The sequence below is a fragment of the Phalaenopsis equestris genome, unplaced genomic scaffold (genome assembly GCF_001263595.1).
Source record: "Phalaenopsis equestris unplaced genomic scaffold, ASM126359v1 Scaffold000840, whole genome shotgun sequence".
In the NCBI taxonomy this organism is placed as follows: Eukaryota; Viridiplantae; Streptophyta; class Magnoliopsida; order Asparagales; family Orchidaceae; genus Phalaenopsis; species Phalaenopsis equestris.
Window position 1 is genome coordinate 1,809,031 of NW_018165280.1, and position 26,481 is coordinate 1,835,511.

Sequence of the window (26,481 nt, forward strand, 5' to 3'; positions counted from 1 at the left end):
TATATATATATATATAATCAAAATTTTGTATAAGGCTATAAAAAAAATCAATGAATAAAAAATTTTATATAATTTGAGCATATGGGTATTTCATATATTTATGCATAGACAACACTTTCAAAACTAAAATTTTCAAACTGAACTATTTCTAGAACACTAGCTTTTAAACAATAAATTTTTCACAATAATTGTTTCCGTTCATTTTTCTCTTTTTCATTTTTAAAAGTAGTCACCAGCTTGTCGATCGTCAGAACTGTCCCAAACGCACCTTTAGATTTTAATTGCAACATGCAAGATTGCATTCCATGTCAACTTTCATGGATTATGAAAAAGAGCTATTATGTGTCCGTGGATGGATTAATATAGCTCACTTGAGAAACCATATCATATAGAGGTAGCATACCAGACTACTTAGAGAAGCGTACATCGGAAGAAAAAACTCCAAAGAGAAACACTGCCAATAAAGTATGAACTCAAATTGCATGAATGGAAGCCCAAATCTGTATAGCTATGGGATAACAAAAGCAGAATAGAATAACTAAAATATGAGAGACTATTCAGTCCAAAAATTTAGAAAAAAAATTAGCCAGAATTTGTTCTAAATATTGTGAAACAATGTATTGACCCATATAAATCATACTAACTTCTCCAATTTTCTTCAACATTAGATCTAATCCTGGATTTGGTAAATCCTAAGGATGGCAGAGCTTAAGAAATTAAAACAATTTCCCTTCATTGTTTACCTTCTTCTCCTTCATATAAACTTACAATCAATTAAGATTTAATCAGAATAACACATATGAGGTCAAACAATTTTCAAGATTTAACACCTCCAAGATGTATTAAATATGGATCTGCAAGATTTTAATAAATCCCACTAGATGTAAATCCTAAACAACAGCAATAACATCAATAATATTAACTCATCTAAAATGAAATTCATATTTTAACATGTATGTTTGATGGCATTTAAAAGTAGGATTTTATATAATAAAATATAAAAATTTTGGGTGCTGGTTTTGTAAATACATGAGAATTCAATGATATGCATTTAAATCCACCAAAAAAAAAATATCAAAGCATCATCGATTTATCATCAGCATAAAGAAAACAAGACAATGTAGAGAAATCACAGCGTACCCAATAGATCACTGAAACCTCACATCCTCTATGAAATCAGGTTGCCCTAGCTCCACACCACCAGCCACCAATCCATCCAACTCGCCACCGGCTTCAGCCCTCACCGAAACCTGATCCATTCCTATATACCCCATCGCCGTCCCGTCCTTACCCGCATTCTCTACCACCTCATCAACTGCATCCGTCGGGCCCCTCACCTCCTTTCCCTCGCCACCCTTGCTGCTAGCAAATTTTCCATCCAACCTCGGCCTCAGCTCCGCGTAAGCCCGCCGATTCTCATACCTCACCGTCTTCTCAAACTTACGGCTCTTCCTCTTCTCCCTGTACCGCATCACGCTCTCCATCCGCCGATAAGACGTTGCTTTCCCGGGAATCTGACGCCACCCCCTCCGTTGTCCGTCCGCCGGAGAAAGCTCGTCCTCATCCGATGATAGATGGACGACAGCGTTTGGATCTGAGCTAGGGTTAGCAAAAGGATAAGGGTAAGGGTAGGGATAGGGATAATAAGGGAAGTGTGGCATATTGGCGTTAGGGTTAGGTGTTACGGACACGATGCAGTTGTTTCCGTGGACGACGGCAGCGCAGCCGGTGCAGAGAAAGGACCACTCTACGCGGCAGAATGGTATACCAGGAGCTGAGCGACAGGACTCGCACTCCCGCGCGGCGGCGGCTGTCGGCGGCTGGGCCGCTGATTCAGGGACCTTAGAACCGCTTGTGCTAGCCATTGAGCCAAGCTCGTCGCCGGCGAACTCGCGGATTTCGGCGACGGGTGGAGATGAGAGGGTGCGCAGTGGGTGAGTTTGGAACGATAACACGTGGATGGCTGTCTAGCCACGTAAATAGAATGAGGGCAGAATGGGTTTCGATTGTGAGGAAATGGAAAAGTTCGGCGACTTTTCTTTAATAATTAAATACATAACAATTAAAATTTCAAAGATTTACATCCAAACCACTTATTTGGTTGGATAAATAAGGAGATGAAAGGTCAACAATTTTTTTTATCCGGTTAATTAAATAAATTAAACACGAACAGTTATGCGTTTGTTCGTGTTCAACTTATTATTGTTCAAAATATAAAATAATTATATATAAAAATTTTATGATATTTAAAAAATTAAATTTCATAAATTATAATATATAATAAAATAAAACTAATAATATATTAATATACTGTATTATTAATATATTAATAATATAGATATTAAATATTTATATAATATAAGTTATATAATTAATATTAGGTATGTCAAACTAGCTCGTCATTCGTAAACAACTCATATTCGGTTCGTTCGTTAAGAAACAAACGCGAACAGTGACTTTACGAATAATTTCGAACGAGCTTATTTCAAACAAACTAAATTTCAAACGAATCAAACACAAATACAAGTTTTTTTTGTTCGTGTTTGGTTTATTTACACTCCTACAGACCACTTAATTCCAAAATGATTCTTCTAAAAACTAAAGGCTTACTCTACAATAGTGCACAACAATAAATGTTGAAGTTAAATACCTCTTTACATTTAAAAGGCAAAAAAATAGTTAAAAATACATTTTTATGTTGGAATTATTAGTTGCTAGGGAAAAAAATAACAACTATATGAAGCATGGAATATATGTAATATATTATTATATAAATAATTATATATATATATATATATATATATATATATATATATTTATCTCAAGCTATTAATGGTTTTATTTCTAATTATAGAAGATGGCTTTATATTTATTTTGTGCCATGCATGATTTGTATAGTGATCAACTGTGATATGATTTTATTTTAAAATTTGGAGTAAAATCTGAGTACATGGATTTTTTCTAAGGACATAAATACTTACTCATATTTATATCGACATGCTCACAAAAAAGTTGAAGTTATCAAATTTAGTTTTAAACTCAATGAAAAAGTTTCTCTCGTCTTAGTTGCAAAAGTATACGTAGGATTTGATTGGAGTGGTTTTATAAATCATAAACATAATAAAATGATGCTTTCATAAACAATACCTTCATACCGGTACAAATACACATTTATTTATTCAAAAAAAATGGTAATAACAATCCATAATCTCGGAGTGAATCCTCGTGGCATTAGAAGCTATCTTTTTGCTTTTAGTGCTCTAAGGAGTGATCCATAATTTTTTGACCTCTCATTCTATCACGACTTTTTTCCATCTACTGATCTCTTAAGAAAACAAAATTTTTATCAAATCCCATAATTATTCAATAATATAATACACGGCAAGTAAATACAATATCAATTAGGATTTGTAGTAGATACTGAGGTATGCACTTTATAATTCCAAAATGACTATCCTAAGAATTAAATGCATAGTCCACCTTAGTAATAACTATTGAAGTTAAATACCTATTTAAAATTAAAAGGAAAAATAACTAAACTCCTTCAAAAGACATCACTCTACACATGATGTGGGGAATGTAATCTTTTCATGTGAAATGGCAACCACCACATAAGTAATATTTACATGCTATAAAAACTTGATGGTGATTAAGGAATTTGATATCAATTAGTCAACAATGTTTGAGGCGCCGAGCATTCAATATTTGTTAGTGCTCGCAGAGCTTAAAATTTATTATTTAGACATACTAGGAAACTTTGATAACTTTGATAAGTAATAATACTCTAGAAATTTAGTATTCATAAACTTTGGAATTTGTAGTTTAGCTTCCGCCAATAATTAAAGCAACATAGGCCATGCATTATGTCAAATTTCTAGAAGGCAAAAAAGAGAAGCCATTGAACTTGAACACCAACTTCTTATAATAAAATTTGCAATGAGTAGAGAGTAAAGTCAGTTTTTTTAGGCGGGTTGGTATGGTCATACTCATGAAGATCAAAGTCTAGCAAAATATGAGACCCATTTTAGGCATTAACCAAGCCATATAGCTTGGAGTTCTCCCATAGTGGCAATAGCTATATTACATAGCGATAATATTCGCCTCTTAACAATAAGTCTAGAAGATTATCCTAAAAAAAAAAAAAAGGTTCAATGAAAGGAGAAGCCCATACTAGACATTAACCAAGCCTTGAAATTCGAGCTCCCACATTTATAATAAGGATCGCATTTAGTAGTAATATTAATCATTTTTAAGTGCCAAGTCTAGACGATTACTATATTAAGATAAAATGTTCAACAAAACACGAGCCTACTGTAAGCGTTGACCATATCCAAAGATACAAAAGAAGCATAAAGCCAAGCAAGACATGAAGACCTTGTCCAAACAAATATTTACTTGCATGCCTTACACCAAAACTTTTATTAACTACCACATTATCTACTATATAGCTAATTCTATTTAGATTGCTACAATGTGATCATCACTTTGTTTATCATGAAGTCATTGTTGCTTCGTTTCATTGGATAAAATTTCAGATGACAGATCAATAATCAAGCTACACACACAAACCCACTCAAAACTTACCTTCTTTAATTGTTCCTTCATAAGAAGAAATGAAATTAATATGATTTTCATCAAAATTGAGCCAATACCAATCTAACTTCCCATTATAACTTTGAATTAAAATATAATAAGCATTAATGCCTCATACACAGACCTAAGATATATCTGAGCCAAAACCAATTGGAGAAATGACCTTCAATTGTTAAGGAATTTAAAACATCCACAACATTAAATGATGTCTAATAAAAAAGCATAGGGTTTACATACATTCTACATAATTCTCATGTATGTACATATCTAACAACTAAACATTTAAATTTACATGTATAAAACACACATCTTTAATATCACATAAAAAAATGTCATAATTACTAAAAAGCGAAATAGAAAATTTCATGCATATGTTTATGTCATCATATTGGTATAAATGTAAATATTAAAATTTAGGTATTAGCATGTAAATACATAATAATTATGTAGTATGCATGTAAATTTTCTAAGAATAAAGTATGTAGATGTTTGATCCACCCAAAAAAAAAAAAAAAAAAAAAAAAAAAAAAAAAAAAAAAAAAAAAAAAAAAAAAAAACTTACTCATAAAATGAATTTGAATCTTAAATTTAACACAGATATTCATTAAAAATTAAATTATGTATATATATAATTATAGTTAAAGTTTAAGATCCCAATTAATCATTAAATATAAAACTAGTTAAACATAATAGCTTTTATTATTCATATCAAATTGCAAAATAAAATTAATTAATTTAAACTATTATATCATTAGTTAATTATCGAGATTAACTTAAAATTTAAATAAATATTTGATATATGTTTGTTTTTACTCAAAATATAATGGAAAATTTACATTTAGATCACACGAATTTTATATATTTACATCTTTAGCATTAAAAATTCAATATTTATATTTGTAATATTTGGTATTAAAATTTTTGTATAAAACTATATAATTATTTTTAGAAAATTAATGATAATGATGATATCTTTATATGATGCAAAAATTTTAAATGTTATATATGAATATGAACAAATAAGTGTTAATTATGTGGTACGTATGTAAATGGCCCAAATATATTCAGTAAATACGAAAACCCCATGTTTCTGCCCCAAATCCGCTTCCCCAGATTCCCAAAACCCTCGACGACGAAGACGATCGGACGTCGCGAGTGGAGATCCCCGGAGGAGGCTTTGACGGGAGCGGCGGCGTGCGAAGATGAGCATGTGGAGTTCATGAGACTTGCAGATTTGCTAATCCCACCCAATGCAGGGATTTACTAAATCCAGGATTCAGGCAAAACGCAGGTGAAACGGTGATATAGCCGGATTTGAAATATCTTTTTGACCGTTTGGCTAGATTTACGCTAAATCCTGCGACCGAACAGCTCTTCTGCTGTCCCAGCGTCTGCCCCACTTGTAGCTGCAGCCTTGCTCTTCAGCACCTTAGGAGCGTCGGTGGTGCCGGTTCGCCATTCAGCTCCGCTATCACAGGTTGTCCGGCTTTGATATTTAAAGCTATAAATTTTCCTTGATGTGTGGAAAACTAATTCAGGATATTCTTCAAAATCTGTCAACATTTTCATTGATATACTATTTTAAATTCTGCAGACAATTTCACCAAGTTTTTAGAACCTGCTAATCTTCAAACATTTTGAATTGATTTATGCAAATATTTTCTAAATTTTTCGTGGTAATATTGAACTTACACTCATGCAGTTACTCATGTGAACAAGTTTGATTAGTGTTGCAGTATTACTGAGATGCTATTAAGGAGGGCTTTATAGAATTGGAGTGAATAATTCAATTCCTAATCAACTTAATTTTATTTGGGTGATGTTGATTCTTATATCTTGGAATGATCAATATTTCATAAACGAAAATTAAGACAAAATGAACTTCTATCTAGTACATTATATAAAATTAAATCTAGTTGATGTTGATTCTTACATCATGTAATTGTTAGTATTACATAAAAAAAAATTAATAAAAATAATTTTTTTAATTAAGTAGATCGTATAAAATAAAGATTAAAATTATAGATGATTTTTTGAGCACGATATATTTTTAATAATGCACTTATTTTATTTTTTGTCACGCCTTTGCATCATTATCAAGCATTTAAGGCATAGACCATATCTGAGGGGCAAAATTGTGACACTCGAAGATGCGTCAAATTTGAGAATGTGTAATCAAGACAATTGTTGAATGAGAGCTAGCACTCAAGATAGTCCATCCTTAATGGATTCACCAATATCTATTGGAATCAAAAGGACTCAAAATATCTTGTGACCAATGACTCGATGGATGCCATGATCATGCCATACAAGCCCCTATCTTTTGAGTAAAAGTTGACGGATGGTAGCTTACATTAAAAAGCTAGATTTTACTTACTTGAAAGGTGACACCAAATATATTTTATTTTTATTCTAGACTGCTAGCTTCCTTTGGGTGGAAGCCTCGCGATTAATTATATCATAGGCACAAAACCTAAGGAACTACCTTCATTGAAAGCGATTGTTCTCAATCTTGTCAGGCTCATTGTGTCAATGTGTGTTTGTTCTAGTCATAGCATACTAGGATAAGCAAGTTGTAGGGATAACACATAAAATGTGCAAAATATAAATGAAATAATATTCTAGGTTACTAACTTCCATTCCAATTATCAAAACCTTTGAAGCAGCACACCATGACCCAACACAATTAAAGTGGAAAAGGTAGGCAAGCATTTCCCTAGATATATCCTTTAACATGTAAAGGATGGCTCGGACAAAAATTAAGATTAAATTTTCTATATTGATTTGAAGGAAAAGGAATTAGTGCATGCATTGACAAACTTGTGGATGCTAATTTAAGGGAGCAATGCTATGTGAAGGATGATTATTGGTGTGGTGAGGTGATTGTTTTTGGTACTACAAGGTGGGGGAGATGAGTACTAGGCAACACAATAAATTAAGATATGAGCATACTAAATGGGTTAAATTCTCGTTGGAATAGATAATTATGTTAAAAAACGTTTGCATATAAGCTGAAAATAAACCCATTGATATTTTAAACATGGTTGCTATTATTTCACCACCATGCAAGTTAAGGTGACAGATTTTGATCACATTAAGAGGAGTAGGCCTATTGTAGGCTTTAAGATGCATTCATTGATTTAACTAATGCCTCACCTATACTTGATTGGAATTTTATTGTCAATGACAACTTTCATTTTAGGTGAGCCAGACTTTGAATCTTTGGTTTATGCTTTCTAGATTTTCTTATCATATTATTACATTTTGGTAGTGTGATAAGACATTTTGGTCAAGATAAAATTATGGACATGACTCAAGTTTTATATCATTGGTCTTGCTTAAAATAAGATGTTGCACACATAGTATCCCTACGTAGATTTTGCCAAAGTTTATATGTAATAGGCAACATGGTTTAAAGTCTGATATGTTGGACCATAAAGCTAATATGGACCTAATTCTACGTATGATGAGAATGTTAGCACAGGCCTTGTCTTAGAATTACCATGAATGATGAGAAAAAATGATTCTATTTCATAGCTGGTCATCACTTATAGAAATGGGCTCGTTTTACTCTATTGAGGTATCATACAATGTTAATGAAGTGGTTAAATTGGATTAATTACTAAAATTTATTTTATCTGTAGGAGCATAACACTTATGTGCTATTTTGGAAAACTTTATTTAAGACAATTGGAACCCAATTATTAGTTTGTATTCTATTCATTTATTAATTGGTCTATAATTTTGAAATTATCTTAGGATATCATATTAGATTTACATTAAAGATTATCATCGAGTTTGTTTATCTTTTTTTGTTGGTTATGAAAAACTTACAAAAAATATTCAAAGTGAGGTGTCTTGATATATATATTTTACTATATAATTTAAATTAGTGAGATAATCACTAAAATAGTGCAAATTTTAAATAGTGGAGTTAATATTTAGTTAGAGGTTTTAAATTTTCTTAAATAAATGTTGATTATATGACATGCAATTTTATTTTTATAATATTTATAATTATCATTCAATATTATTGATAGAAGAAGGTAACATGATATTTAAGCATGATAAATTTAAGTATCTTGGTCTTCTTATATGAACATATGGATATACATTTGGTGATATGACTTTTAGAGTTAAGGTTAAGTGATTAAAATCGAGAAGTGCCTCACTAGTTTTATATGATTAGAAGATATCATGTGGTTCAAAGATAAATTTATTACTTGATGCAAAGAAAGATGTAATTGGGTTACAAAGGCTATTAGATCTAATTTGCTTGTATTGGCTTCTAGGGTACAAACATGACTATACCCATGAAAGTTGATTTATGATCAAAGTTTGGACTTGAGTAGTGTTTGGTCTAATCAATATGCCAAGTAGTAATTTATGCTAGGTTTATAAGTTTGTAGTATAATTGTTCAGATGAATAACAAAGTGAAGTTGTGTTCCAGGGTGAAAGAGCTGGGGAAACAAATGTCAAATAACTTACCGTCTTAGCCTCACATTTAGCACTCAAGAAGTTTACCAAGTACACCTCACAGGAGTCTCCCAAAAGATCAAGGGAAAGTCAAAAAGTTTGGGTTTTCATACACAAATTGTTGTATCTATGTTGAAAAATGGAGCCTTTACATAGGTTTAATGAGACATGAATATCCACACCAAGCATTCAAATGAAACATTAATGATTTGTACATTAACTTCTTAGTAATTCAATACGAAAAAGCCAAAAGCTTAAGATTGCTTAAGTAAGATTCCATAAGTATGGCTTGAAGATGTTCTAGTAAAATTTGTATGGGGCCTTTGAACAATAGATTGTTCACTAGCCCAATATACACATTATACGTTTTAACAAATTTGGGGAGGCTCTAACTGATCAACTTATCAAGGCGTCTGGCGACGAGTCATCTAGAATACTTACGCTTATGGAGCCACAATGCCTCACTCTTCGGGTTAGCAACTTCAACTAGTACTAGCAACATGCCTTCTTGAGAGGTTGCAATACTAACATGATGGTAGACATAAGATTTATTGACCACTGCTGATTGTTACACTATACTCGTTAAGTGCTTGCACTCTTCTTTAGTTGAGTGCCAGAACATCTCCTTCTAGCAAGGGTAGTCCATGATTTCTTGCACAGGAAACCTAGGAGCTATTTCAATAGTTGTCTCGCCCAAACACAGTGAGTAAATGAATGACTGCTAAATGGAGAGTTAATCCATGAGGAGTTTAAAGGGAATGACTGGCCATTCTCCTTGCTGAATGATAGTGAGTAACGTAAGGGCAACTACTTGGAGACTTCAATGAAGGACTAAGGTTGGTTGGGGATTATGTTTCTTAGATTGCAAAAGATGACAACCAATTACCTTTTGTGGGAATGTGAAGATGTTGAAGAATTAGAAGCCTTATGACCCCATACCATCTTTCCATATCCGCATTGTTTGTGCCTTTTTTGCTTGTCTCCATCACCTACATCAATGGATTTGCCTCCTTTTTTTTCTATCTCCAATAGTAGGAGAGTTTTTATATAGCCATCTTATGCCTTGGGATTGGCGAGGAGTGGCCAGGTGAGCATGTTAAATTTATCATGCCCGACATTTAATTCTAGGTTGTACTTATGGTAGCACAACATTTTGCAAAGGGTTAACCTTGGTATGGAATGGAGATTGAATAAAAGTGGGCCAAATTACTACGCATCACTCGGCTACTTTGTCTTTCCTTGTTTAGAAAAATGCCTAATGATTCGTCTAGATGTATAGAATAAAGCCACTAGATGCGGTTTTTTAACTGAAGTATGTTAGTGACCTGACCAAAAAGGCAGAGAGAATCTGGTCAATTTCCCTTTGGTTGTGGTTAAAGGCACATCCTTCTAAGAAAAGAATCATGTATGCCCGGAATAGAATGATTACGTGGGAAAATTGCCATTTGGAGTAGCCTCCTTAGGGAGAAATGATTCTAAGAAGTACTCATTAAAAAAAGTTGTTGAGAGAAAATCTCCTTAAGATGCAACACCCACACCAAGGGATAAAACACAAGAGAGGATTCACTGGAAAGGTGATCTTCTTGGGTGGAGTGTTGCTAGCTTATGCGTTGAAAGGTCAGAGTTTGATGGAGCCTACCAAGTAGACTACACCTGTAATCGAGCCGAGTATATCATAGTGTGGACTTAGCTTGGTATAATTATAACTTGTTCATATTCGACTTAAGCTTGTGTAAAGCTTTCATACAATGTTATAGTTTGGTTTGTTTAAGTTTGTTAATTTTTTTACTTGATTTGTACTTGGTTTGTTTATGACAAGTGAACAGACATTTAAACGAGCTAATAACCGAGTTAAAAATTCAAATGAGTACCAATATTTTCATATAAAAATGTTTATAAATAATTTTGCAATTCTGATCTCAAATACTAATTTATCAATTATGAACTGTAAAATTTTACACCCAAAAATGGTTTGTATGAAGTCCATATTAAAAGAGATAAATTGAAGATCATTCATATGACAAAAAGCTAAACGTGCTCATGGAGCCGACAGACTGAAACCCACTAGTTGTCCGATGGCTAGCTGACTGATGGCCAACTAACCGAAGGGCTGGCGACTAACCAAAGGACTGCCGATCGACTGAAGGCCGGTACAACGACTAAAGGGCCACCCAGGTCTACTATGATCAAACATTCACGACAACGATCAGACAAATGTGTAGTACCCCAACAATCTCACAAGTATTAATGCGAGACTTTTTCAACAACTCCCCCAAAAATATCCAATGATCACCAAGGAATAAGCATGTCGACTGGTGACCCTATGGCCGTCTGACTATTACTCTCAAAGTCGATCGACTTCCCACAACGAAACTGACTAGCATCCAAACAAATTACCCAACCGATACCACTTGGACAGCCGACCCTAAGACCTGCCGATCAAAAGGTCTATAACATTTGAAAAGGCATGACAAAAGATAATAATTCCCAGTTAACACACCTATTAAATATATAATTTTACACTTTATTCCTCTATATTTTATAAATAGGAGAGTCATAACATTTACGAGGAGCTTTTGTCTCTCCAGGCTTTGGCTTCTTTAGGCCTTCTCTCTACTCCTACTATTTAGGGAGATCTTTCCACTTCTTTCTTGAAACCCCAGGTTACAATATATAAAAATGGGTCACAAAGCCTGAGAATAACCCAGTTTACCCCTATAGGGCAAGTCTGTGTATTCTTACATTTTTCCTATCTCTACTTCTTCCTCAAGGTTTCTATTGCTCCGATATGTGGGAATGGCTCACAGGATAAATCTGCATTCGAGAAAAAAATTTAAACTTTATTAATTAGCTAAATGTCTTTTATTGATAGGAATACGCTAGTTCAAATTTTGTAAGTGGAAGAACTAAATTGGTCCTAAAAGTTATAGAGATGATCATTCACTTAAATCATATTATTAATAAAAGAATAAGAAGACGAACCAATATTAATATTTTTATTACTTGCGGTTTGATGGCCATATAAAATGAACTCATTACATTCAAGATTATAAGAACTCTATAAGAAAAATCTTTTATGACACTATCTTTAACTGTAAAATATCTCATTTTAAATCACTCTTCATTTATTGTTTTTTTAATCAATTACAACTTAAATATATAATTGATAATTAAACTAAAAATATTATTGGGATAATAATATATCACTTAAATAGATAATTAAATAAAATTTAGCCAATTAAATTTTATTTAAATAATATTTCATATATGATACAAGATATCATCGAGTTTAATATCGAGTATTTAATAAGTTACTTGTCAAACGACAAACAAATTTGTCGTGAACATAAATGAATAAGTTTGACTATATTCATGTTCATCTGCACTTAATTAAGCTTCAAGTTTTTAAGAATTGTTCAAGTTTGTTTATTTACTAGTTTGAACGAACATGATCGAGTCTTAATCGAGTTAAGTTCGAGTTGTTCATGGAGTGCATTAGTTCATTTACAACCCTACTTGGGAGGGGCTTTATCTTTGATGGTCTTTTCAGGGATTAGGTTTTTAAGAGGGGAATAGGAAAGATCTCACTGATGGAATCTTTTTGACCTAAAATTACGGAGCAAGATGATCAAATTTTAGCTTGGATCAAGAGAATTTCTTCTGCCACAAGAGTGGTCAACAATCATGCTATCTTTCACTGAGGCTTCTTACATAGCATACCGCACCTCTTCCTCTATTTCAACCCATCCACTGGCTTGGTCTAGCTGTCTGTCAGCTGTCTGTCTCTCTCTCTCTCTCTCTGTGTTTGTGTGTGTGTTTGCGTGTCTTTGTTCAAACTGCATTTTCTCATGGGTCTCAAGTTTCTCTTTTTTCAAATCTGAGAGGCAAATTCTGTCCCGAGTTTTGAATAAAAATGCTCTGGTTAGGTTATTATGAAATCCCGTGCTTTTGCGTTTTGAATGCTGTTGATTTACTAGGACTACTGATTTTGTACTTGAATATTGAAATCTTACTTTTCTTTGCAGTTTAAGGCCACGATGTATAAATTATTATTATTTTTTTTTCATATGTTCTGTGGTATTCCCTTTTACATGCATTTCGTTCTTTGTTTAGTTGCTGGACTTGATAAAAAGAGCTCCATTAAAGAGTGAGTTTTAGATGTCTCAGTATTGCTTTGGGCTAAACGGACAAGTTGTGTCATGCTTTCCAATGCATGTCATGGCTGATTGACTGGCTGTTAGGTGCTTTCTTTTCCTTTATTTTTTTTTTAAATGCATTCATTCAGTTTTTGATTGAAAACTTTGGAAGAACCCCTCATTAATATGAAAAAGAAGTTACAGTAGAATACAGGTTTAGAAAAGAAACGCCATGTTGGAAAAAACAGATCATCTTTTAAGTTTTTCCTTGTTGATTAAAAAAAATTCAAATTGGTGATATCAATCCCAATAACTTTTTTATCTCCTTTTTGCCATTCAATTTACTTCAAACGATATTAATTGACGAGCAAAAGAAAAGACCCTGCAGTTCCCGAAACTCTTACCTTCACGAACAGCTAATTATACATGCTAATCATCATATAATTGGTTTTTTCAGGTCGGATTTGAATGATGGAAGTGACCTTGACTGATGATTTTAGCTTGCTAAGGGACAGTGCCATGGATCTTAATGATAACACTACAGATCCTCCATTGGCTTTGACTCTTGATGCTTTAGGAGATGAATTAAATGCCTCAATCCCTGCACCGCTAATCCTCATTGACGGTAGTGACATTGGGGAGCCAGCCATAGGAATGGAGTTTGACAGTGATGTGGCGGCTAAGGAGTACTACATAGCTTATGCAAATCACGTGGGATTTGGTGTTCGAATGAATAAATCACGACGTTCAAGAAAAGATGACACCGTAATCATGCGGCGGGCACCCGGGAAGGGTTCCATTCTAAGTGGGTAATCTACGATGATGGAAAGAAGAAGAGAAAGCGGGGAACCACAAGGGAAGGGTGCATGGCCATGATCGAGGTCATCCGTAAAGATCACGGTAAGTGGTTGGTCACTAAGCTGGAGACCGAGCATACTCATATGGTTGCTTTGCCTGATAAAGTCCGGCCACGTGCTGATAGATCTATGATCTCACCAAACTCAGCTCTAAATTCTAGTGAGCCGAACGGGTTCAATAATTTGAAGAACTTCAACAGGGGGATTAGGATCAATCCTTTTGGGGAAGGAGGTGAGGCTCAGGGTCTTCTGGAGTATTTGAAGAGGATGCAAGCTGAGAATCCTGCATTTTTCTATGCCATCCAAGTGGATAATAATAATGGCGTAACCAATGTTTTCTGGGCTGATGCCAAATCCAGGATGTCATACCAATACTTTGGTGATGCTTTGACTTTTGATACTACTTACAAAAAAACAAAATACATGATGCCTTTCGCTACCTTCAGAGGAATAAATCATCATTTGCAGTTTGTAACATTTGGCTGTGCCTTGCTAATGGATGAAACTAAGGGTTCTTATGTTTGGCTTTTTGAAACTTGGCTTGCTGCCATGGGTGGTCGTCATCCCGTTTCCATATTTACTGACAGGGATAAGGCCATGGAAGGAGCTATCTCAAGGATATTTCCGAAAACTCGCCATTGTTTCTGCAAATGGCACATATTAAGCAGATGCAAACATAAACTTTGTGATTCATATATAAAATATCCTATGTTAAGAACCGAGTTAAAGGAGTGCATCAATGCCTCAGAAACAATCGAGGAGTTTGAAACTCGTTGGGAGTACATCCTCGATAAATATAACCTGTGGGATAATGCATGGCTGCAATCGCTTTATGAAATTCGTCATCGTTGGGCTTCAGTGTACCAGAAGGACTTGCTCTTTCCTGAATTGTCATCATCGCAAAGACCAGAAAGTTTGAATAAATTCTTCAAGCGAAACTTCAATACTAAAACCTCTTTACTGCTGTTTATCTCAAAATTTGATCAAGCTATGTCATCTCAGTACGAGAAGGAAGCCCAGGAAGACCTCGCTACCATATACGTTAAGCCTCCTTTGAAGACACCATCACCAATCGAAAGACAGGCAGCGGATATCTACACAAATGCTGTATTCGAGAAGTTTCAGGAGGAATTCGTCGAATCATTAGGGTATTACGTCGAGAAAATCGAGCACGGCTCTGTTAGCAAGTATAATGTGATGAAGGAAGATGATAATCGTAAGAGCTACATCGTTAGTTTCAGTGATTATGATAAAATGACGAGTTGTAATTGCTGCAAGTTTGAGCGTTGCGGCATTCTATGCAGGCATATTTTACGAGTTTTTTTCGTCGTTGGAGTGCGTGTTCTCCCTGAGGCCTATGTTCTGAAGAGATGGACAAGGAATGCCCTGAAAAATATAGTTCTTGAAGAAAGAGTTACAGAACCTGGGCTTAGTTTCCAGGAGTATTTAGTAGCTTGGTACAATGATCTTTGTCTTGATGCTATTAAATTTGGAATGGAAGGGGCTGTATCCTCGGAGACATATAAGGTTGCTAAATTAGCACTGCAGAAGTCTTTTAATGAAGTTATTGCTGCTAAGAACACTCAGAAGAAAGGGCAGCAGAATCTGCAGAGATTTGCGAGGTTACAGAAGATGCAATATAAGGTTCCGTTGCCGAAGCTACAACCGAAGAAGGCCTTTGCCCCAAGGGTTACTCAACACAACGAAGAAGATGGAAGCGGAAGAAATGCAAAAGACAATGCATTGTATGAATGATTTTTTTAAATATATTTATGTTTTTGTCTAACAATCATTTTGTTGATGTTAAACAATATATTGCAGAAGAGAGCAGGAGTTCTGATTTAAATATCAGTACTATTTTCCTGAAATTCAGATTTGTATGCGTTGAATCCAAATTTGTCTGGTAGATCGTGCCCAAGAAATAGAGCTTTGGACCGAGAGAAGAAAATTGAGAGGGGAGTGAAAGAGAGGAGAAGAGGGAGTTTTCCCCCGGTTTGGGTGAAATGGGGTGTTCCCGGGGCTCTCCAACCTATTTAATTCATTGAAAGACGAAGTTACAAATGGGGGAAGCCCAAAAGGTTCCCCTATACATCATAAAGTCTCCTATTCATAGAAGATTGGAGGTGTAGAAAATATAAAAAATTGCATATTTTGTCTAGCTTTAGAGAGGAGAGTAAATGACATTTCAGTCCCTTTTCCTTGACTATGAGTTTTGCCCTGAGAGTTGTGCAGACAATTTTTTAGTATACAGTATATTATAACAATGTTTTTTTTAGGCATGAATGAGAAAATTTGTTAGTTATAATGTATCTTAAAGCATTTTTTGGCCTTCTACGAGTCCATGAAGTTTCATTCTAATGATATTTGGTATTTAATTTTTTGGATACCTGTGCCTACTTTATCATGTTTTGGTCAATTGCTTGACGTTTAGATTTTTTTAAAATATTATTGGAGCACTAATTGAATTTTTTATTTTATTTTTATGTCATACTCAATAAGAAAATGCAAGTTCTGCTAGCCAAGCAGACATTTTTGTTTGTGCAAGAATTGCAAATTTGCAAGCTGTTATTGTTGTATTGTTGTTAAGTATAATGATTGAATAAATGTATTCCTTGAAGTGGTATTGAACCATGTCAAGGAAGAAGTAATGTTGTTTGACTTTTTATCATGCTCGGCATTTTATTCTAGGCTGTACTTCTGGTAGCACAACATTTTGCGAATGGTTATTCCTGGTATGGAGTGGAGATAGAATACAAGTGGGTCAAATTACTATGCATCACTCGACTTCTCTGCCTTTCCTAGTTTAGAAAAAATTCTAATAATTCATCCTGGTGTATAGAATAAAGCCACTAGATGGGCTTTTGTAATTGAAGCATGTTAGTGACTTGACCAAAAAGGCATAGAGAATCTGGTCAACTTCCCTTTGTTGGTGGTTTGGGGCACATCCTTCTAACGAAAGAATCAAGTATGTCGGGAGTAGAATGATTACTTGGGAAAATTTCCAATTGGAGTAGCCTCCTTAGGGAGAAATGATTCTAATAAGTGACTCATAAAAAAAGTTGTTGAGAGAAAATCTCCTCGAGATGCAACACCCATATTGCACCAAAGAATAGAACACAAGAGAGGATTCATTGGGAAGGTGATCCTCTTGGGTGGAGTGCTGCTAGCTTATGCGTTGAAAAGGTCAGAGTTTATTGGAGCCTACCAAACTAGACTTGAGATTAGAGGTGTAATCGAGCCGAGTATATCGTAGTTTGGACTTAGCTTAGTATAATTATAACTTGTTCATATTCGGTTTGAGCTTGTGTCAAGCTTTCGTACATTCTTCAAGCTTGATTTGTTTAAATTTGTCAATATTTGAACTTGATTTGTACTTGATTTGTTTAGGATAAGTGAACGGATATTTAAACAAGCTAATAATCGGGCTAAAATTTCAAATGAGTACCTAGGTTTTCATATATAAATGTTTATAAATAATTTTACAATTCTGATCACAACTATTAATTTGTCAATTATGAACTCTAAAATTGTACATCCAAAAATGTTTTGCATGAAGTCCATAATAAAGATAAATTGAGGATCATTCCTCTGATAATAAGCTAAAAGTCCTCATGAAGTCAACCGGTTGAAGACCGCTAGCCATCTGATGGCCAACCAATTGAAATGTTGGCGACTGACTAAAGGACTGCCGATCGACTGAAGGCCAGTCCAACGACTAAAGGGCCACCCAAGTCTACCATGGAGAAACATTTACGACAACGACCGAAGAACGGTCTAGTTCACCCAACAATCTCACAAGTATCAATGTGACTTTTTCAACAACTCTCCAAAAAACCTTCAAAGATCACCAAGGACAAGCATGTCGACCGGCGACCCTATAGCCGTCCGACTATCTCTCTCAAAGTTGATCGACTTCCCAGAGCGAAGGGTGACTTTCATCCAGACAAAATAGCCAACCAACACCACTTGGACGACCGACCCAAAGACCTGCCGACCAGAAGACCCAAAACATTTGAAAAGACTCGACAAAAGACAAGAATTTCCTGCAACACACTTATTAAAGTTGGGGCAAATATGTAATTTTATATTTTGTATTTTTACCTTCTATAAATAGGGGGGTTATAACATGTACTAGGAGCTCGTCTCTCTAGGGTTTGGATTCTTTAGGCTCTTTGCTCTAGTCCTACTATTTAGGTAGATATATCCTATATTCTCTCTTTTAACCTCGGTTACAATATATAATCACAGAGTCTTGGAATAACCCAGTTTGCCTCTATAGGGCAAGTCTGTGTGTGTTCTTTGATTTTTTTCTCTCCACTTCTCCCTCAGGGTTTCTACCACTCCGATCCGTGGGCATACCTCACAAAACAAATCCGGATTCAAAAAAAAGAAACGCCATGCTGGAGAAAACAGATCATCTTTCAACTTTTGCTTTGTTGATTCAAAAAATTTCAAATTGGTGATTTCAATCCCAAGAACTTTTTTATCTCTTTTTTTTAATGTAAAATATTTGCTATTCATTTTATTTCAAATTATATTAATTGAGGAGCAAAGGAAAAGATCCTGTGGTTCCCGTAACTCTTACCTTCATGAACAGCTAATTATACATGCTAATCATCAAATAATTGGTTCTTTCAGGTCTGGATTTGAATGATGGAAGTGACCTTGACTGATGATTTTAGCATGCTAAGGGGCAGCGCCATGACTCTTAATGATAACTCTACAGATCCTCCAATGGCTTTGACTCTTGATGCTTTACGAGATGAATTAAACGCCTCAATCCCTGCACCGCTAATCCTCATTGATGGTAATGACATTAGGGAGCCGGCCATAGGAATGGAGTTTGACAGTGACGTGGCGGCTAAGGAGTACTAGCATAGCTTATGCAATTCGCGTGGGGATTTGGTGTTCGAATGAATAAATCACGACTTTCAAGAAAAGACGACACGGTAATCATGCGACGGGAAGGGTTCCATTCTAAGTGGGTAATCTACGATGATGGAAAGAAGAAGAGAAAGCGGGGAACCACAAGGGAAGGGTGCATGGCCATGATCGAGGTCATCCGTAAAGATCACGGTAAGTGGTTGGTCACTAAGCTGGAGACCGAGCATACTCATATGGTTGCTTTGCCTGATAAAGTCCGGCCACGTGCTGATAGATCTATGATCTCACCAAACTCAGCTCTAAATTCTAGTGAGCCGAACGGGTTCAATAATTTGAAGAACTTCAACAGGGGGATTAGGATCAATCCTTTCGGGGAAGGAGGAGAGGCTCAGGGTCCTCTGGAGTATTTGAAGAGGATGCAAGCTGAGAATCCTGCATTTTTCTATGCCATCCAAGTGGATAATAATAATGGCGTAACCAATGTTTTCTGGGCTGATGCCAAATCCAGGATGTCATACCAATACTTTGGTGATGCTTTGACTTTTGATACTACTTACAAAAAAACAAAATACATGATGCCTTTCGCTACCTTCAGAGGAATAAATCATCATTTGGAGTTTGTAACATTTGGCTGTGCCTTGCTAATGGATGAAACTAAGGGTTCTTATGTTTGGCTTTTTGAAACTTGGCTTTCCAGCATTGGTGCTCGTGATCCCGTTTTCTTATTTACCGACAGGGATAAGGCCATGGAAGGAGCTATCTCAATGGTATTTCCAAAAACTCGCCAAATGGCACATATTAAGCAGATGCAAACATATACTTGGTGATTCATATATAAAATATCCTACGTTAAGAACCAAATTGAAGGAGTGCATCAATGCATCGGAAACAATCAAGAAGTTCGAAACTCATTGGGAGTACATCCTCGATAAATATAACCTGTGGGATAATGCGTGGCTGCAATCTCTTTATGAAATTCGTCCTCTTTGGGCCTCAGTGTACCAGAAGGACTTGCTCTTTCCAGAATTGTCCACATTACAAAGGCCAGAAAGCTTGAATAAACTCTTCAAGCGAAACTTCAATACTAAAAACTTTTTGCTGCTGTTTATCTCAAAATTTGATAAAGCTATGTCATCTCAGTACGAGAAGGAAGCCCAGGAAGACCTCGCTACCATATACGTTAAGCCTCCTTTGAAGACACCATCACCAATCGAAAGACAAGCAGCGGATATCTACACAAATGCTGTATTCGAGAAGTTTCAGGAGGAATGCTGTTTATCTCCCCTCTCAATTTTCTTCAGGCGGAAATATGGTGTTCCCAGGGCTCCCTGTCTCTATTTTATTTATTGAAAATGAAGTTACAAATGGGGTTAGCCCAAAAAGCTCTCCTATTTATAGAAGATAGGAGGGGTAGAAAATATCAAAGGTTACATATTTAGTCCTGCTTCAGAGAGGAGAGTAAATGACATTTCAGTCTCTTTTATCCTGGACTACTTGATTTGCCTTTAGATCCGTGCAGACCATTTTTTAGCATACACTATGATATAATAGTGTTTTTTTTAGGTATGAAATGAGATGATTTTTTGGTTTTAATGTATTAAAGCATTTGTTGCTTTCTAGGAGTCCATGAAGTTTTATTCTAATGATATTTGGTATTTACTTTCTTGGATGCCTGTGCCTACTTTATCATATTTTGGTCAATTACATGACGTTAACATTTTTTAAAATATTATTGGAGTGGTAATTGAATTTTTTAATTTATTTTACATCATACTCAAGAAGAAAATGCAAGCTCTGCTAACCAAGTAGGCGTCTTTGTTTCTGCAAATTTTCAAGCTCTTATTGTTGTTAAGCATAATGATTGAATAAATGTATTCCTTGAAGTGGTATTGAATCATGGCAAGTTAGAAATTAAGTTGTTCTACTTTTTATAGAGAATTTCATTGCTTAATGCATTCTAGATTATACTAAATAATGCTGAAGTTGTTTTACTTCTTATCTCTGTACTTTCCTTGCTCATATATAATTAAGAAGATTTACATACGTACCACTCAATTCCTATGTACCTGAATCAATTTTTACATATATGCCACCTTTCCCATGCATGTAAAGGTGTGATATGAAACAGTTGAGTGGTATAAATGTAAAAAGTAAAGTTTTAAACTTTAGATATGTAAATATATAGGAATTGTGTGGTATGCATGTAAATGCCCCATATAATTAACAAATCATGCACTCTGTCCAAATAATTTCCTTTGTCCCACCCTTACGATGATTCTATTTCTACATTATATTCATAAAAGTTTTCAGATTTCAGCAAAAAGCCATTTGATTAAAGGCATTAAAGCCAAAGCTTGTCACTTTTTTAGAGCTCAATGCAATAATCTGAAACTTTTTTCTCCAATAATTCTTTTCCTCCATTCTCTTGTATCCAATGTAGATATAAAATGCTTCCAACCTCCTTTGCTCATTCAAACTAAGTCTTCTCTAGTAGTAAAGGCTTTTATAGAGATGAATATTGATGAGTGGGAACTCCTCTATAACAAAGGCTCTCACACAACTGTTCAGGAGCTGGTTCTTCCTTCTGATGTAATGGAAGAAGAAAAGCTGAGCCTGGAAAGCGATATCAAACAGCAGAATTTGAATGCGATTCAGCAGCCCAACTTTCTCGCTTCCGAGGTCGAATCGTATGATGAAGTTGTGGAAGGTTTGTGGAGGCTGAGCTCTACTGGTTATTTGACTTCATGTGGTCTCTGATCTTTTTATTATTGGAAGATTTACATGCATACCACTCAATTCCAATGTATTCACATATTTAACAATATTACTTCAATTTTTACATACATGCTGCCTTACATATTCATCATTATTTCACTTTTTAAAAGCTAAAATGGCGGAATGTATGTAAATGCCCTTAATCTTTGGCTTTACATCTTAACAGAAGTTGTGGAAGATGAGCAACATCAGATTTTCAATTACCAAAAACAAATCGACGATAATAAAGAAGAAGAAGAAGCAGTAACTGACAACGAACTGGCGGGGACACTCGAGGACATGGACGGAAAGTCGGAAAGCTTATCATTCATGGAAGAGGACGGCGAAGAAGAAGTTGGGGAGATGGTAGAGTACACTGGTCCTGAATCCAAACAGAAGAGTGTCTGTAATGCATTTAGATTGAGGAATTTGCTGAGGTCTGTTGGCTTGGCTGCTGCCACTTTCAGCATCTTCATATTGCAGAAATCAATCCCCAAAAATCAGAAAATCGAGTTCAAAATCTGCAAAAATGAGGTCATTAATTGCTTTCATTATATTCATTTCTATTTCTTTTTCTGTTAACTATATTTCCTCAAATAACTTCAATATATATATTTTTTTCCTTGAGTTGCAGAAAGCTAAGCAGCTGCTTCAGCATCAGCAAGAAGTTTCAGAACCGTTGGCAGCTAAAGCTCGCTGTTTATTTGGTGGGCGTTATGATGAGTGGTACTAATGCATCTGATTGGGTCTCTAAATAAGTAATTTGAATCCCATTTTAATTTGAGAGATCAAAATTATGAAACTCAAGTGTATGGTGAATAATAAATGTTAGGTTTCAATGGGAATGTGGAAATTAAATGCATTTAATGAATTCAATTCTGCTTTCTTGTTGCTTTCATTTAATAATTTATAGCTGCAATTACTGCTCTTAAGGAATTTTAGTAATGTGATGGGAGGCATTAACTGCCACTTAAGTTTCAGCCACCTTCTGTGAATTTGGAAGCAACCAGCTTACATAAATCATGGTGGGAGTGACTTCTATTGGCCACATTTAGAAATATAGGGCAGCCCCCAAAAACATTATTCTGGGAATGCGGGACACGTGGTCGAACTCGTGGCTGTGTTTATTAAATTTTTTTTTTTTATGAATTATCGCGAAAAGATGTCGCAACTTCGAAACCAAACGCCTACGCTTGCATTTTTAAAATGCATCACAGCTAGGAGTGTAAACCAGTCAAACATGAGCGGGCCCAGACTCAGCTCGTGTTCGGCTCGATTATATTTTGAGTTCAAAAATTGTGTTTGTGTTTGACTCTTTTGTTTAGAGAGCTGAAAACGAGTTGTTCATGAACAAAAAGTCGTTTTGAGAATCCTAATCACGTAGCCATAAGATATTAAAGCTTGGTGCAAGATTTAAAAATTATTGTTTATATTAAAACATCATTTAAATCTAATTTAATAATTTTTATTCTATTTTTTTAATTAACACTTTTAAGTGATTATAATAATTTGTAGCCTTGTAGTCAATTAATTTTCTTAAAAATACTACTCATCAATATATACATATACTCTATATATATATATATATATTATATTTGATGAGTAGTATTTCAAGCCGAACACAAAAAAACAAATTTTTGTTCGTGTTTAACTCGTTAACTTAGCGAACGAGCTATTCACGAACAACGTGCCATTATGACAACCCTACCCACAACAGATGTGATGGGCCAAACATGTCCCAATTTATATGCAAGAAATTTTATTGTGTTAGTTGAGAGCTTAAACTTTCGACGAAGAGATTTTAGATTCATGATTTTACATACGTGATGTGCATGAAATTTTAAGATTTTGCATATGTGATGCTCATGAAATTGGAGTTAAAAAAATGCAATTACATAAATAGTAATTCCTTTATTTGCAATTTTAAAACTAATTTTCTGTTAATTAGTAATGACATTGGAACCAAACAATTAAATTATGAAAAAAAAAACAAAATAAATAAATAAAAAAAATGAAGCTATGAAATAAAAATCGTTTTCATCCTCCCCCCATTCCTTTCAAACCAAGCAAATTGTTATTGGGGATTTTCTTAGGAGTGAAGAGAGGGTGACCGCCAACCTTTAACACTTTTGTGGAGTATATTTGTCTAGAAGTAGAAATTAAGTTTGTTCTAATAATATAGTTTAAATATTTTCTTAAAATATTCCAATTTTAAAATTAATCATAGTGTGTTAGAAAGGAAAAAATATTACCTCAGGAGTACTGATGCATCAGTACTCCAATGAGGGGGTGCCACGTAGGCACCACGATGGGACCATTGCCTACGTGGCACCCCCTCATTGGAGTACTGATGCATCAGTACTCCTGAGGTAATATTTTTTCGTTAGAAAGGGTGACATGTAAACACATTTTATACTTTCTTAAAAATTGAATTATGATCAATCAAAATCATATCAAATAAGCAATGATCAAAATTTAAGCTTTTGTGTTAGCAAATTGTAAGTCTACAACAAAGATATGTCTGGGCAGCTGCAGCTTATTGAATAATCTGTTGATAACCTAATTAAAAAATATACTGATAATTTAGGTTCAATGACTATTACAAATTTTTATTTCTTTGAAAAAGTCAGACCGTAGCCAGAAAACTGCTACTACAATTAGATATGTGCAGAGCGAAAACACTGTTTTCAATGTTTTAAAAACACTTAAGCTGTCAAAAGGCGATTTATCCAAACAGACCGTAGCCAGAAAACTGCTACCACAATTAGATATGTGCAGAGCGAAAACACTGTTTTCAAAGTTTTAAAAACACTTAAGCTGTCAAAAGGCGATTTATCCAAACAGACCGTAGCCAGAAAACTGCTACCACAATTAGATATGTGCAGAGCGAAAACACTGTTTTCAATGTTTTAAAAACACTTAAGCTGTCAAACGCGATTTATCCAAACAGGTCAGGTGCATTTTCAAAACGCCACTATACCAAATAAACAGCCCCAAACGCACCCCAAGTATGAGTCAGAGTTCGGACTTGAGGTTGTTCATGAAATTTGAGCTCGAGTTTGATTAGAGCTCAAATCAAGCTTGATTCGTTTTACATTCTGATTGTTTGAGCTCAACCAATTTTTTGTATTATATGATGATAATCATGTCATTATCAAGTAGATTAACAAATAGTACTATGAAGTTGTTTGATTTCTAACTAAACAATTTTTAACGAGCAAACTAAAATTAGTTATGTCGAGTTATTTATTTTATAACAAAGTGAGTTTTATGCAAACTAATTAGCATGACATTTTCTAATTAAATGAGCTTTATCATACTTATTAGAAAAAAACAAGTTTTTAAATGAAAGACTACTAAATAATTTGAATTAAACAAGTTTTTAAATATTTTTTATGCATTACGAATTAAAATAAAAAATTAATTCAATATAAATAAGTTCTAAATCAAATTCTAATTGAATATATTCACAAAAAATTAAATTAATTTTTAACAAAACTTATTCATAAGCATTAAAGCTTATTCACAACTTCTTAATTAACACATTAAATTGTTCATTGAATTTCCTAATAATTTTTTTTTCAATATAAATCTTAATTTAAATTGGATTCAAATTTAATTTGAATTAGATTAAAATTAATTCAAGCCAATTTTATAAGACAATATGCAAACAAGATAAATTCATAAAAATAAATATCTGATTATATCACAAAACATATAATTACATGAATAGATCGACGGATCCAAACATGAATAAAATAAAAAATTACAATCAAGAAAATAAATCAAGACGAAGGAAAAATAGCCGACATTTATAACCCTAACCCTAAATCCCCAAAATAAATCGAACCCCACAGTAACATCCAGAAAGAATTCATCAATTACAACCCCAATCACATACATGCATCAGAAGTATTACATAATCAAACCAATATTTGACTTCGAACTAACGAATCGGAGATCAGCAGAACAGAAACCCAATGGCGAGAGCCGAGAGGGATGCGAGAGCGGAAGCGGGGCCGATGATGCCAGCAGCGGAGGTAGGGCTAGGAGCAGGAGCGTCGGCGGGGCGAACGGCACAAGAGAGGAGGCCGCGATGGAGGCCACGGCGGCGGCGGCGACGAGCCTCATTCTTAGAGAGGACTCCATCTCTGCACGAAGAATAGGGTTTTTTTAGATCTGGTGCGAAGGAGAGAGAGCGTGAAAAGAGGAAATGATGCGACAGGCATGTGGAAGGGAAGGAGCGAGGGATTTTAAAGAAGGGAGATGGGCAGCGGGCAGTTTTGATTGCTGCCCGGAGTGGGGCTTTAGCTGGCATTTTTCCTTATATATATATATATATAAGGACATTGCACCATTTAAGCGAAAGACAGGGCCGTCCAGTATATGATTGATCAATGGAGCGTTATTAATCTCCGCCGGCAGTCTTTTAGGTTATTGAAATACCCCATAACTTGAGCGTCTGGCGAGATTGCGATTCTTAAAGAGAATCCAACGGTAGTGAAGCAGTTGATTAATTCATCAAAGGAAGATGAATTGCATGGGATTGTTCATCCGGTAAGAGCATCTTCCATGACAGCTAGTTGTCTGTTTGGTAGCCTGTTGCAGCTGTTGTGGGGCCCATGAAATAGCTGTCGTTATGGTTCAACAGCTCACATCTCCTGTTCCCTCCTAATTATTGCCGAATTTTAGTGACATTAAAAAATTGTTAAAGTTTGTAGCTGCGCAAACTCCACCACAAGCCAAGATTTTAGCAGCTTATAACTTTATATATATATAC

At 34.8% G+C, this 26,481-nt stretch overlaps 2 protein-coding genes across 10 annotated transcripts in view; one reads left to right on the plus strand and one right to left on the minus strand.

Moving 5' to 3' along the window:
• Positions 1-2,001, minus strand: part of LOC110031712 — a 19,575-nt gene extending 17,574 nt beyond the window's left edge. For all 3 annotated transcript variants that reach the window (XM_020735061.1, XM_020735063.1, XM_020735062.1), the window contains exon 1: positions 1,141-2,001. In XM_020735061.1, coding sequence (XP_020590720.1) covers positions 1,149-1,865 — 717 coding nt within the window. In that variant the 5' untranslated portion in view covers positions 1,866-2,001 and the 3' untranslated portion in view covers positions 1,141-1,148. The remainder of the gene's footprint in view (positions 1-1,140) is intronic.
• A 3,651-nt stretch (positions 2,002-5,652) lies between these two features.
• Positions 5,653-22,569, plus strand: LOC110031610 (protein FAR1-RELATED SEQUENCE 3-like). 7 transcript variants are annotated; one of them, XR_002294754.1, is made up of 3 exons: positions 5,653-5,884; positions 5,965-6,070; positions 18,702-19,021. XR_002294754.1 is itself a non-coding variant. In XM_020734896.1 (2 exons), the coding sequence occupies exons 1-2, from the start codon at positions 14,073-14,075 to the stop codon at positions 18,715-18,717; spliced, it is 1,752 nt and encodes a 583-aa protein (XP_020590555.1). In that variant the 5' UTR covers positions 14,022-14,072; the 3' UTR covers positions 18,718-19,021. The 7 variants fall into 7 exon arrangements, 2 of the variants coding, with proteins under 2 accessions (XP_020590555.1, XP_020590554.1); XR_002294752.1 differs by lacking the exon at positions 18,702-19,021 and adding an exon at positions 13,664-13,980; XR_002294750.1 differs by lacking the exons at positions 5,653-5,884; positions 5,965-6,070; positions 18,702-19,021 and adding exons at positions 14,022-15,808; positions 21,889-22,235; positions 22,336-22,569.
• The last annotated feature ends 3,912 nt before the right edge of the window (positions 22,570-26,481 follow it).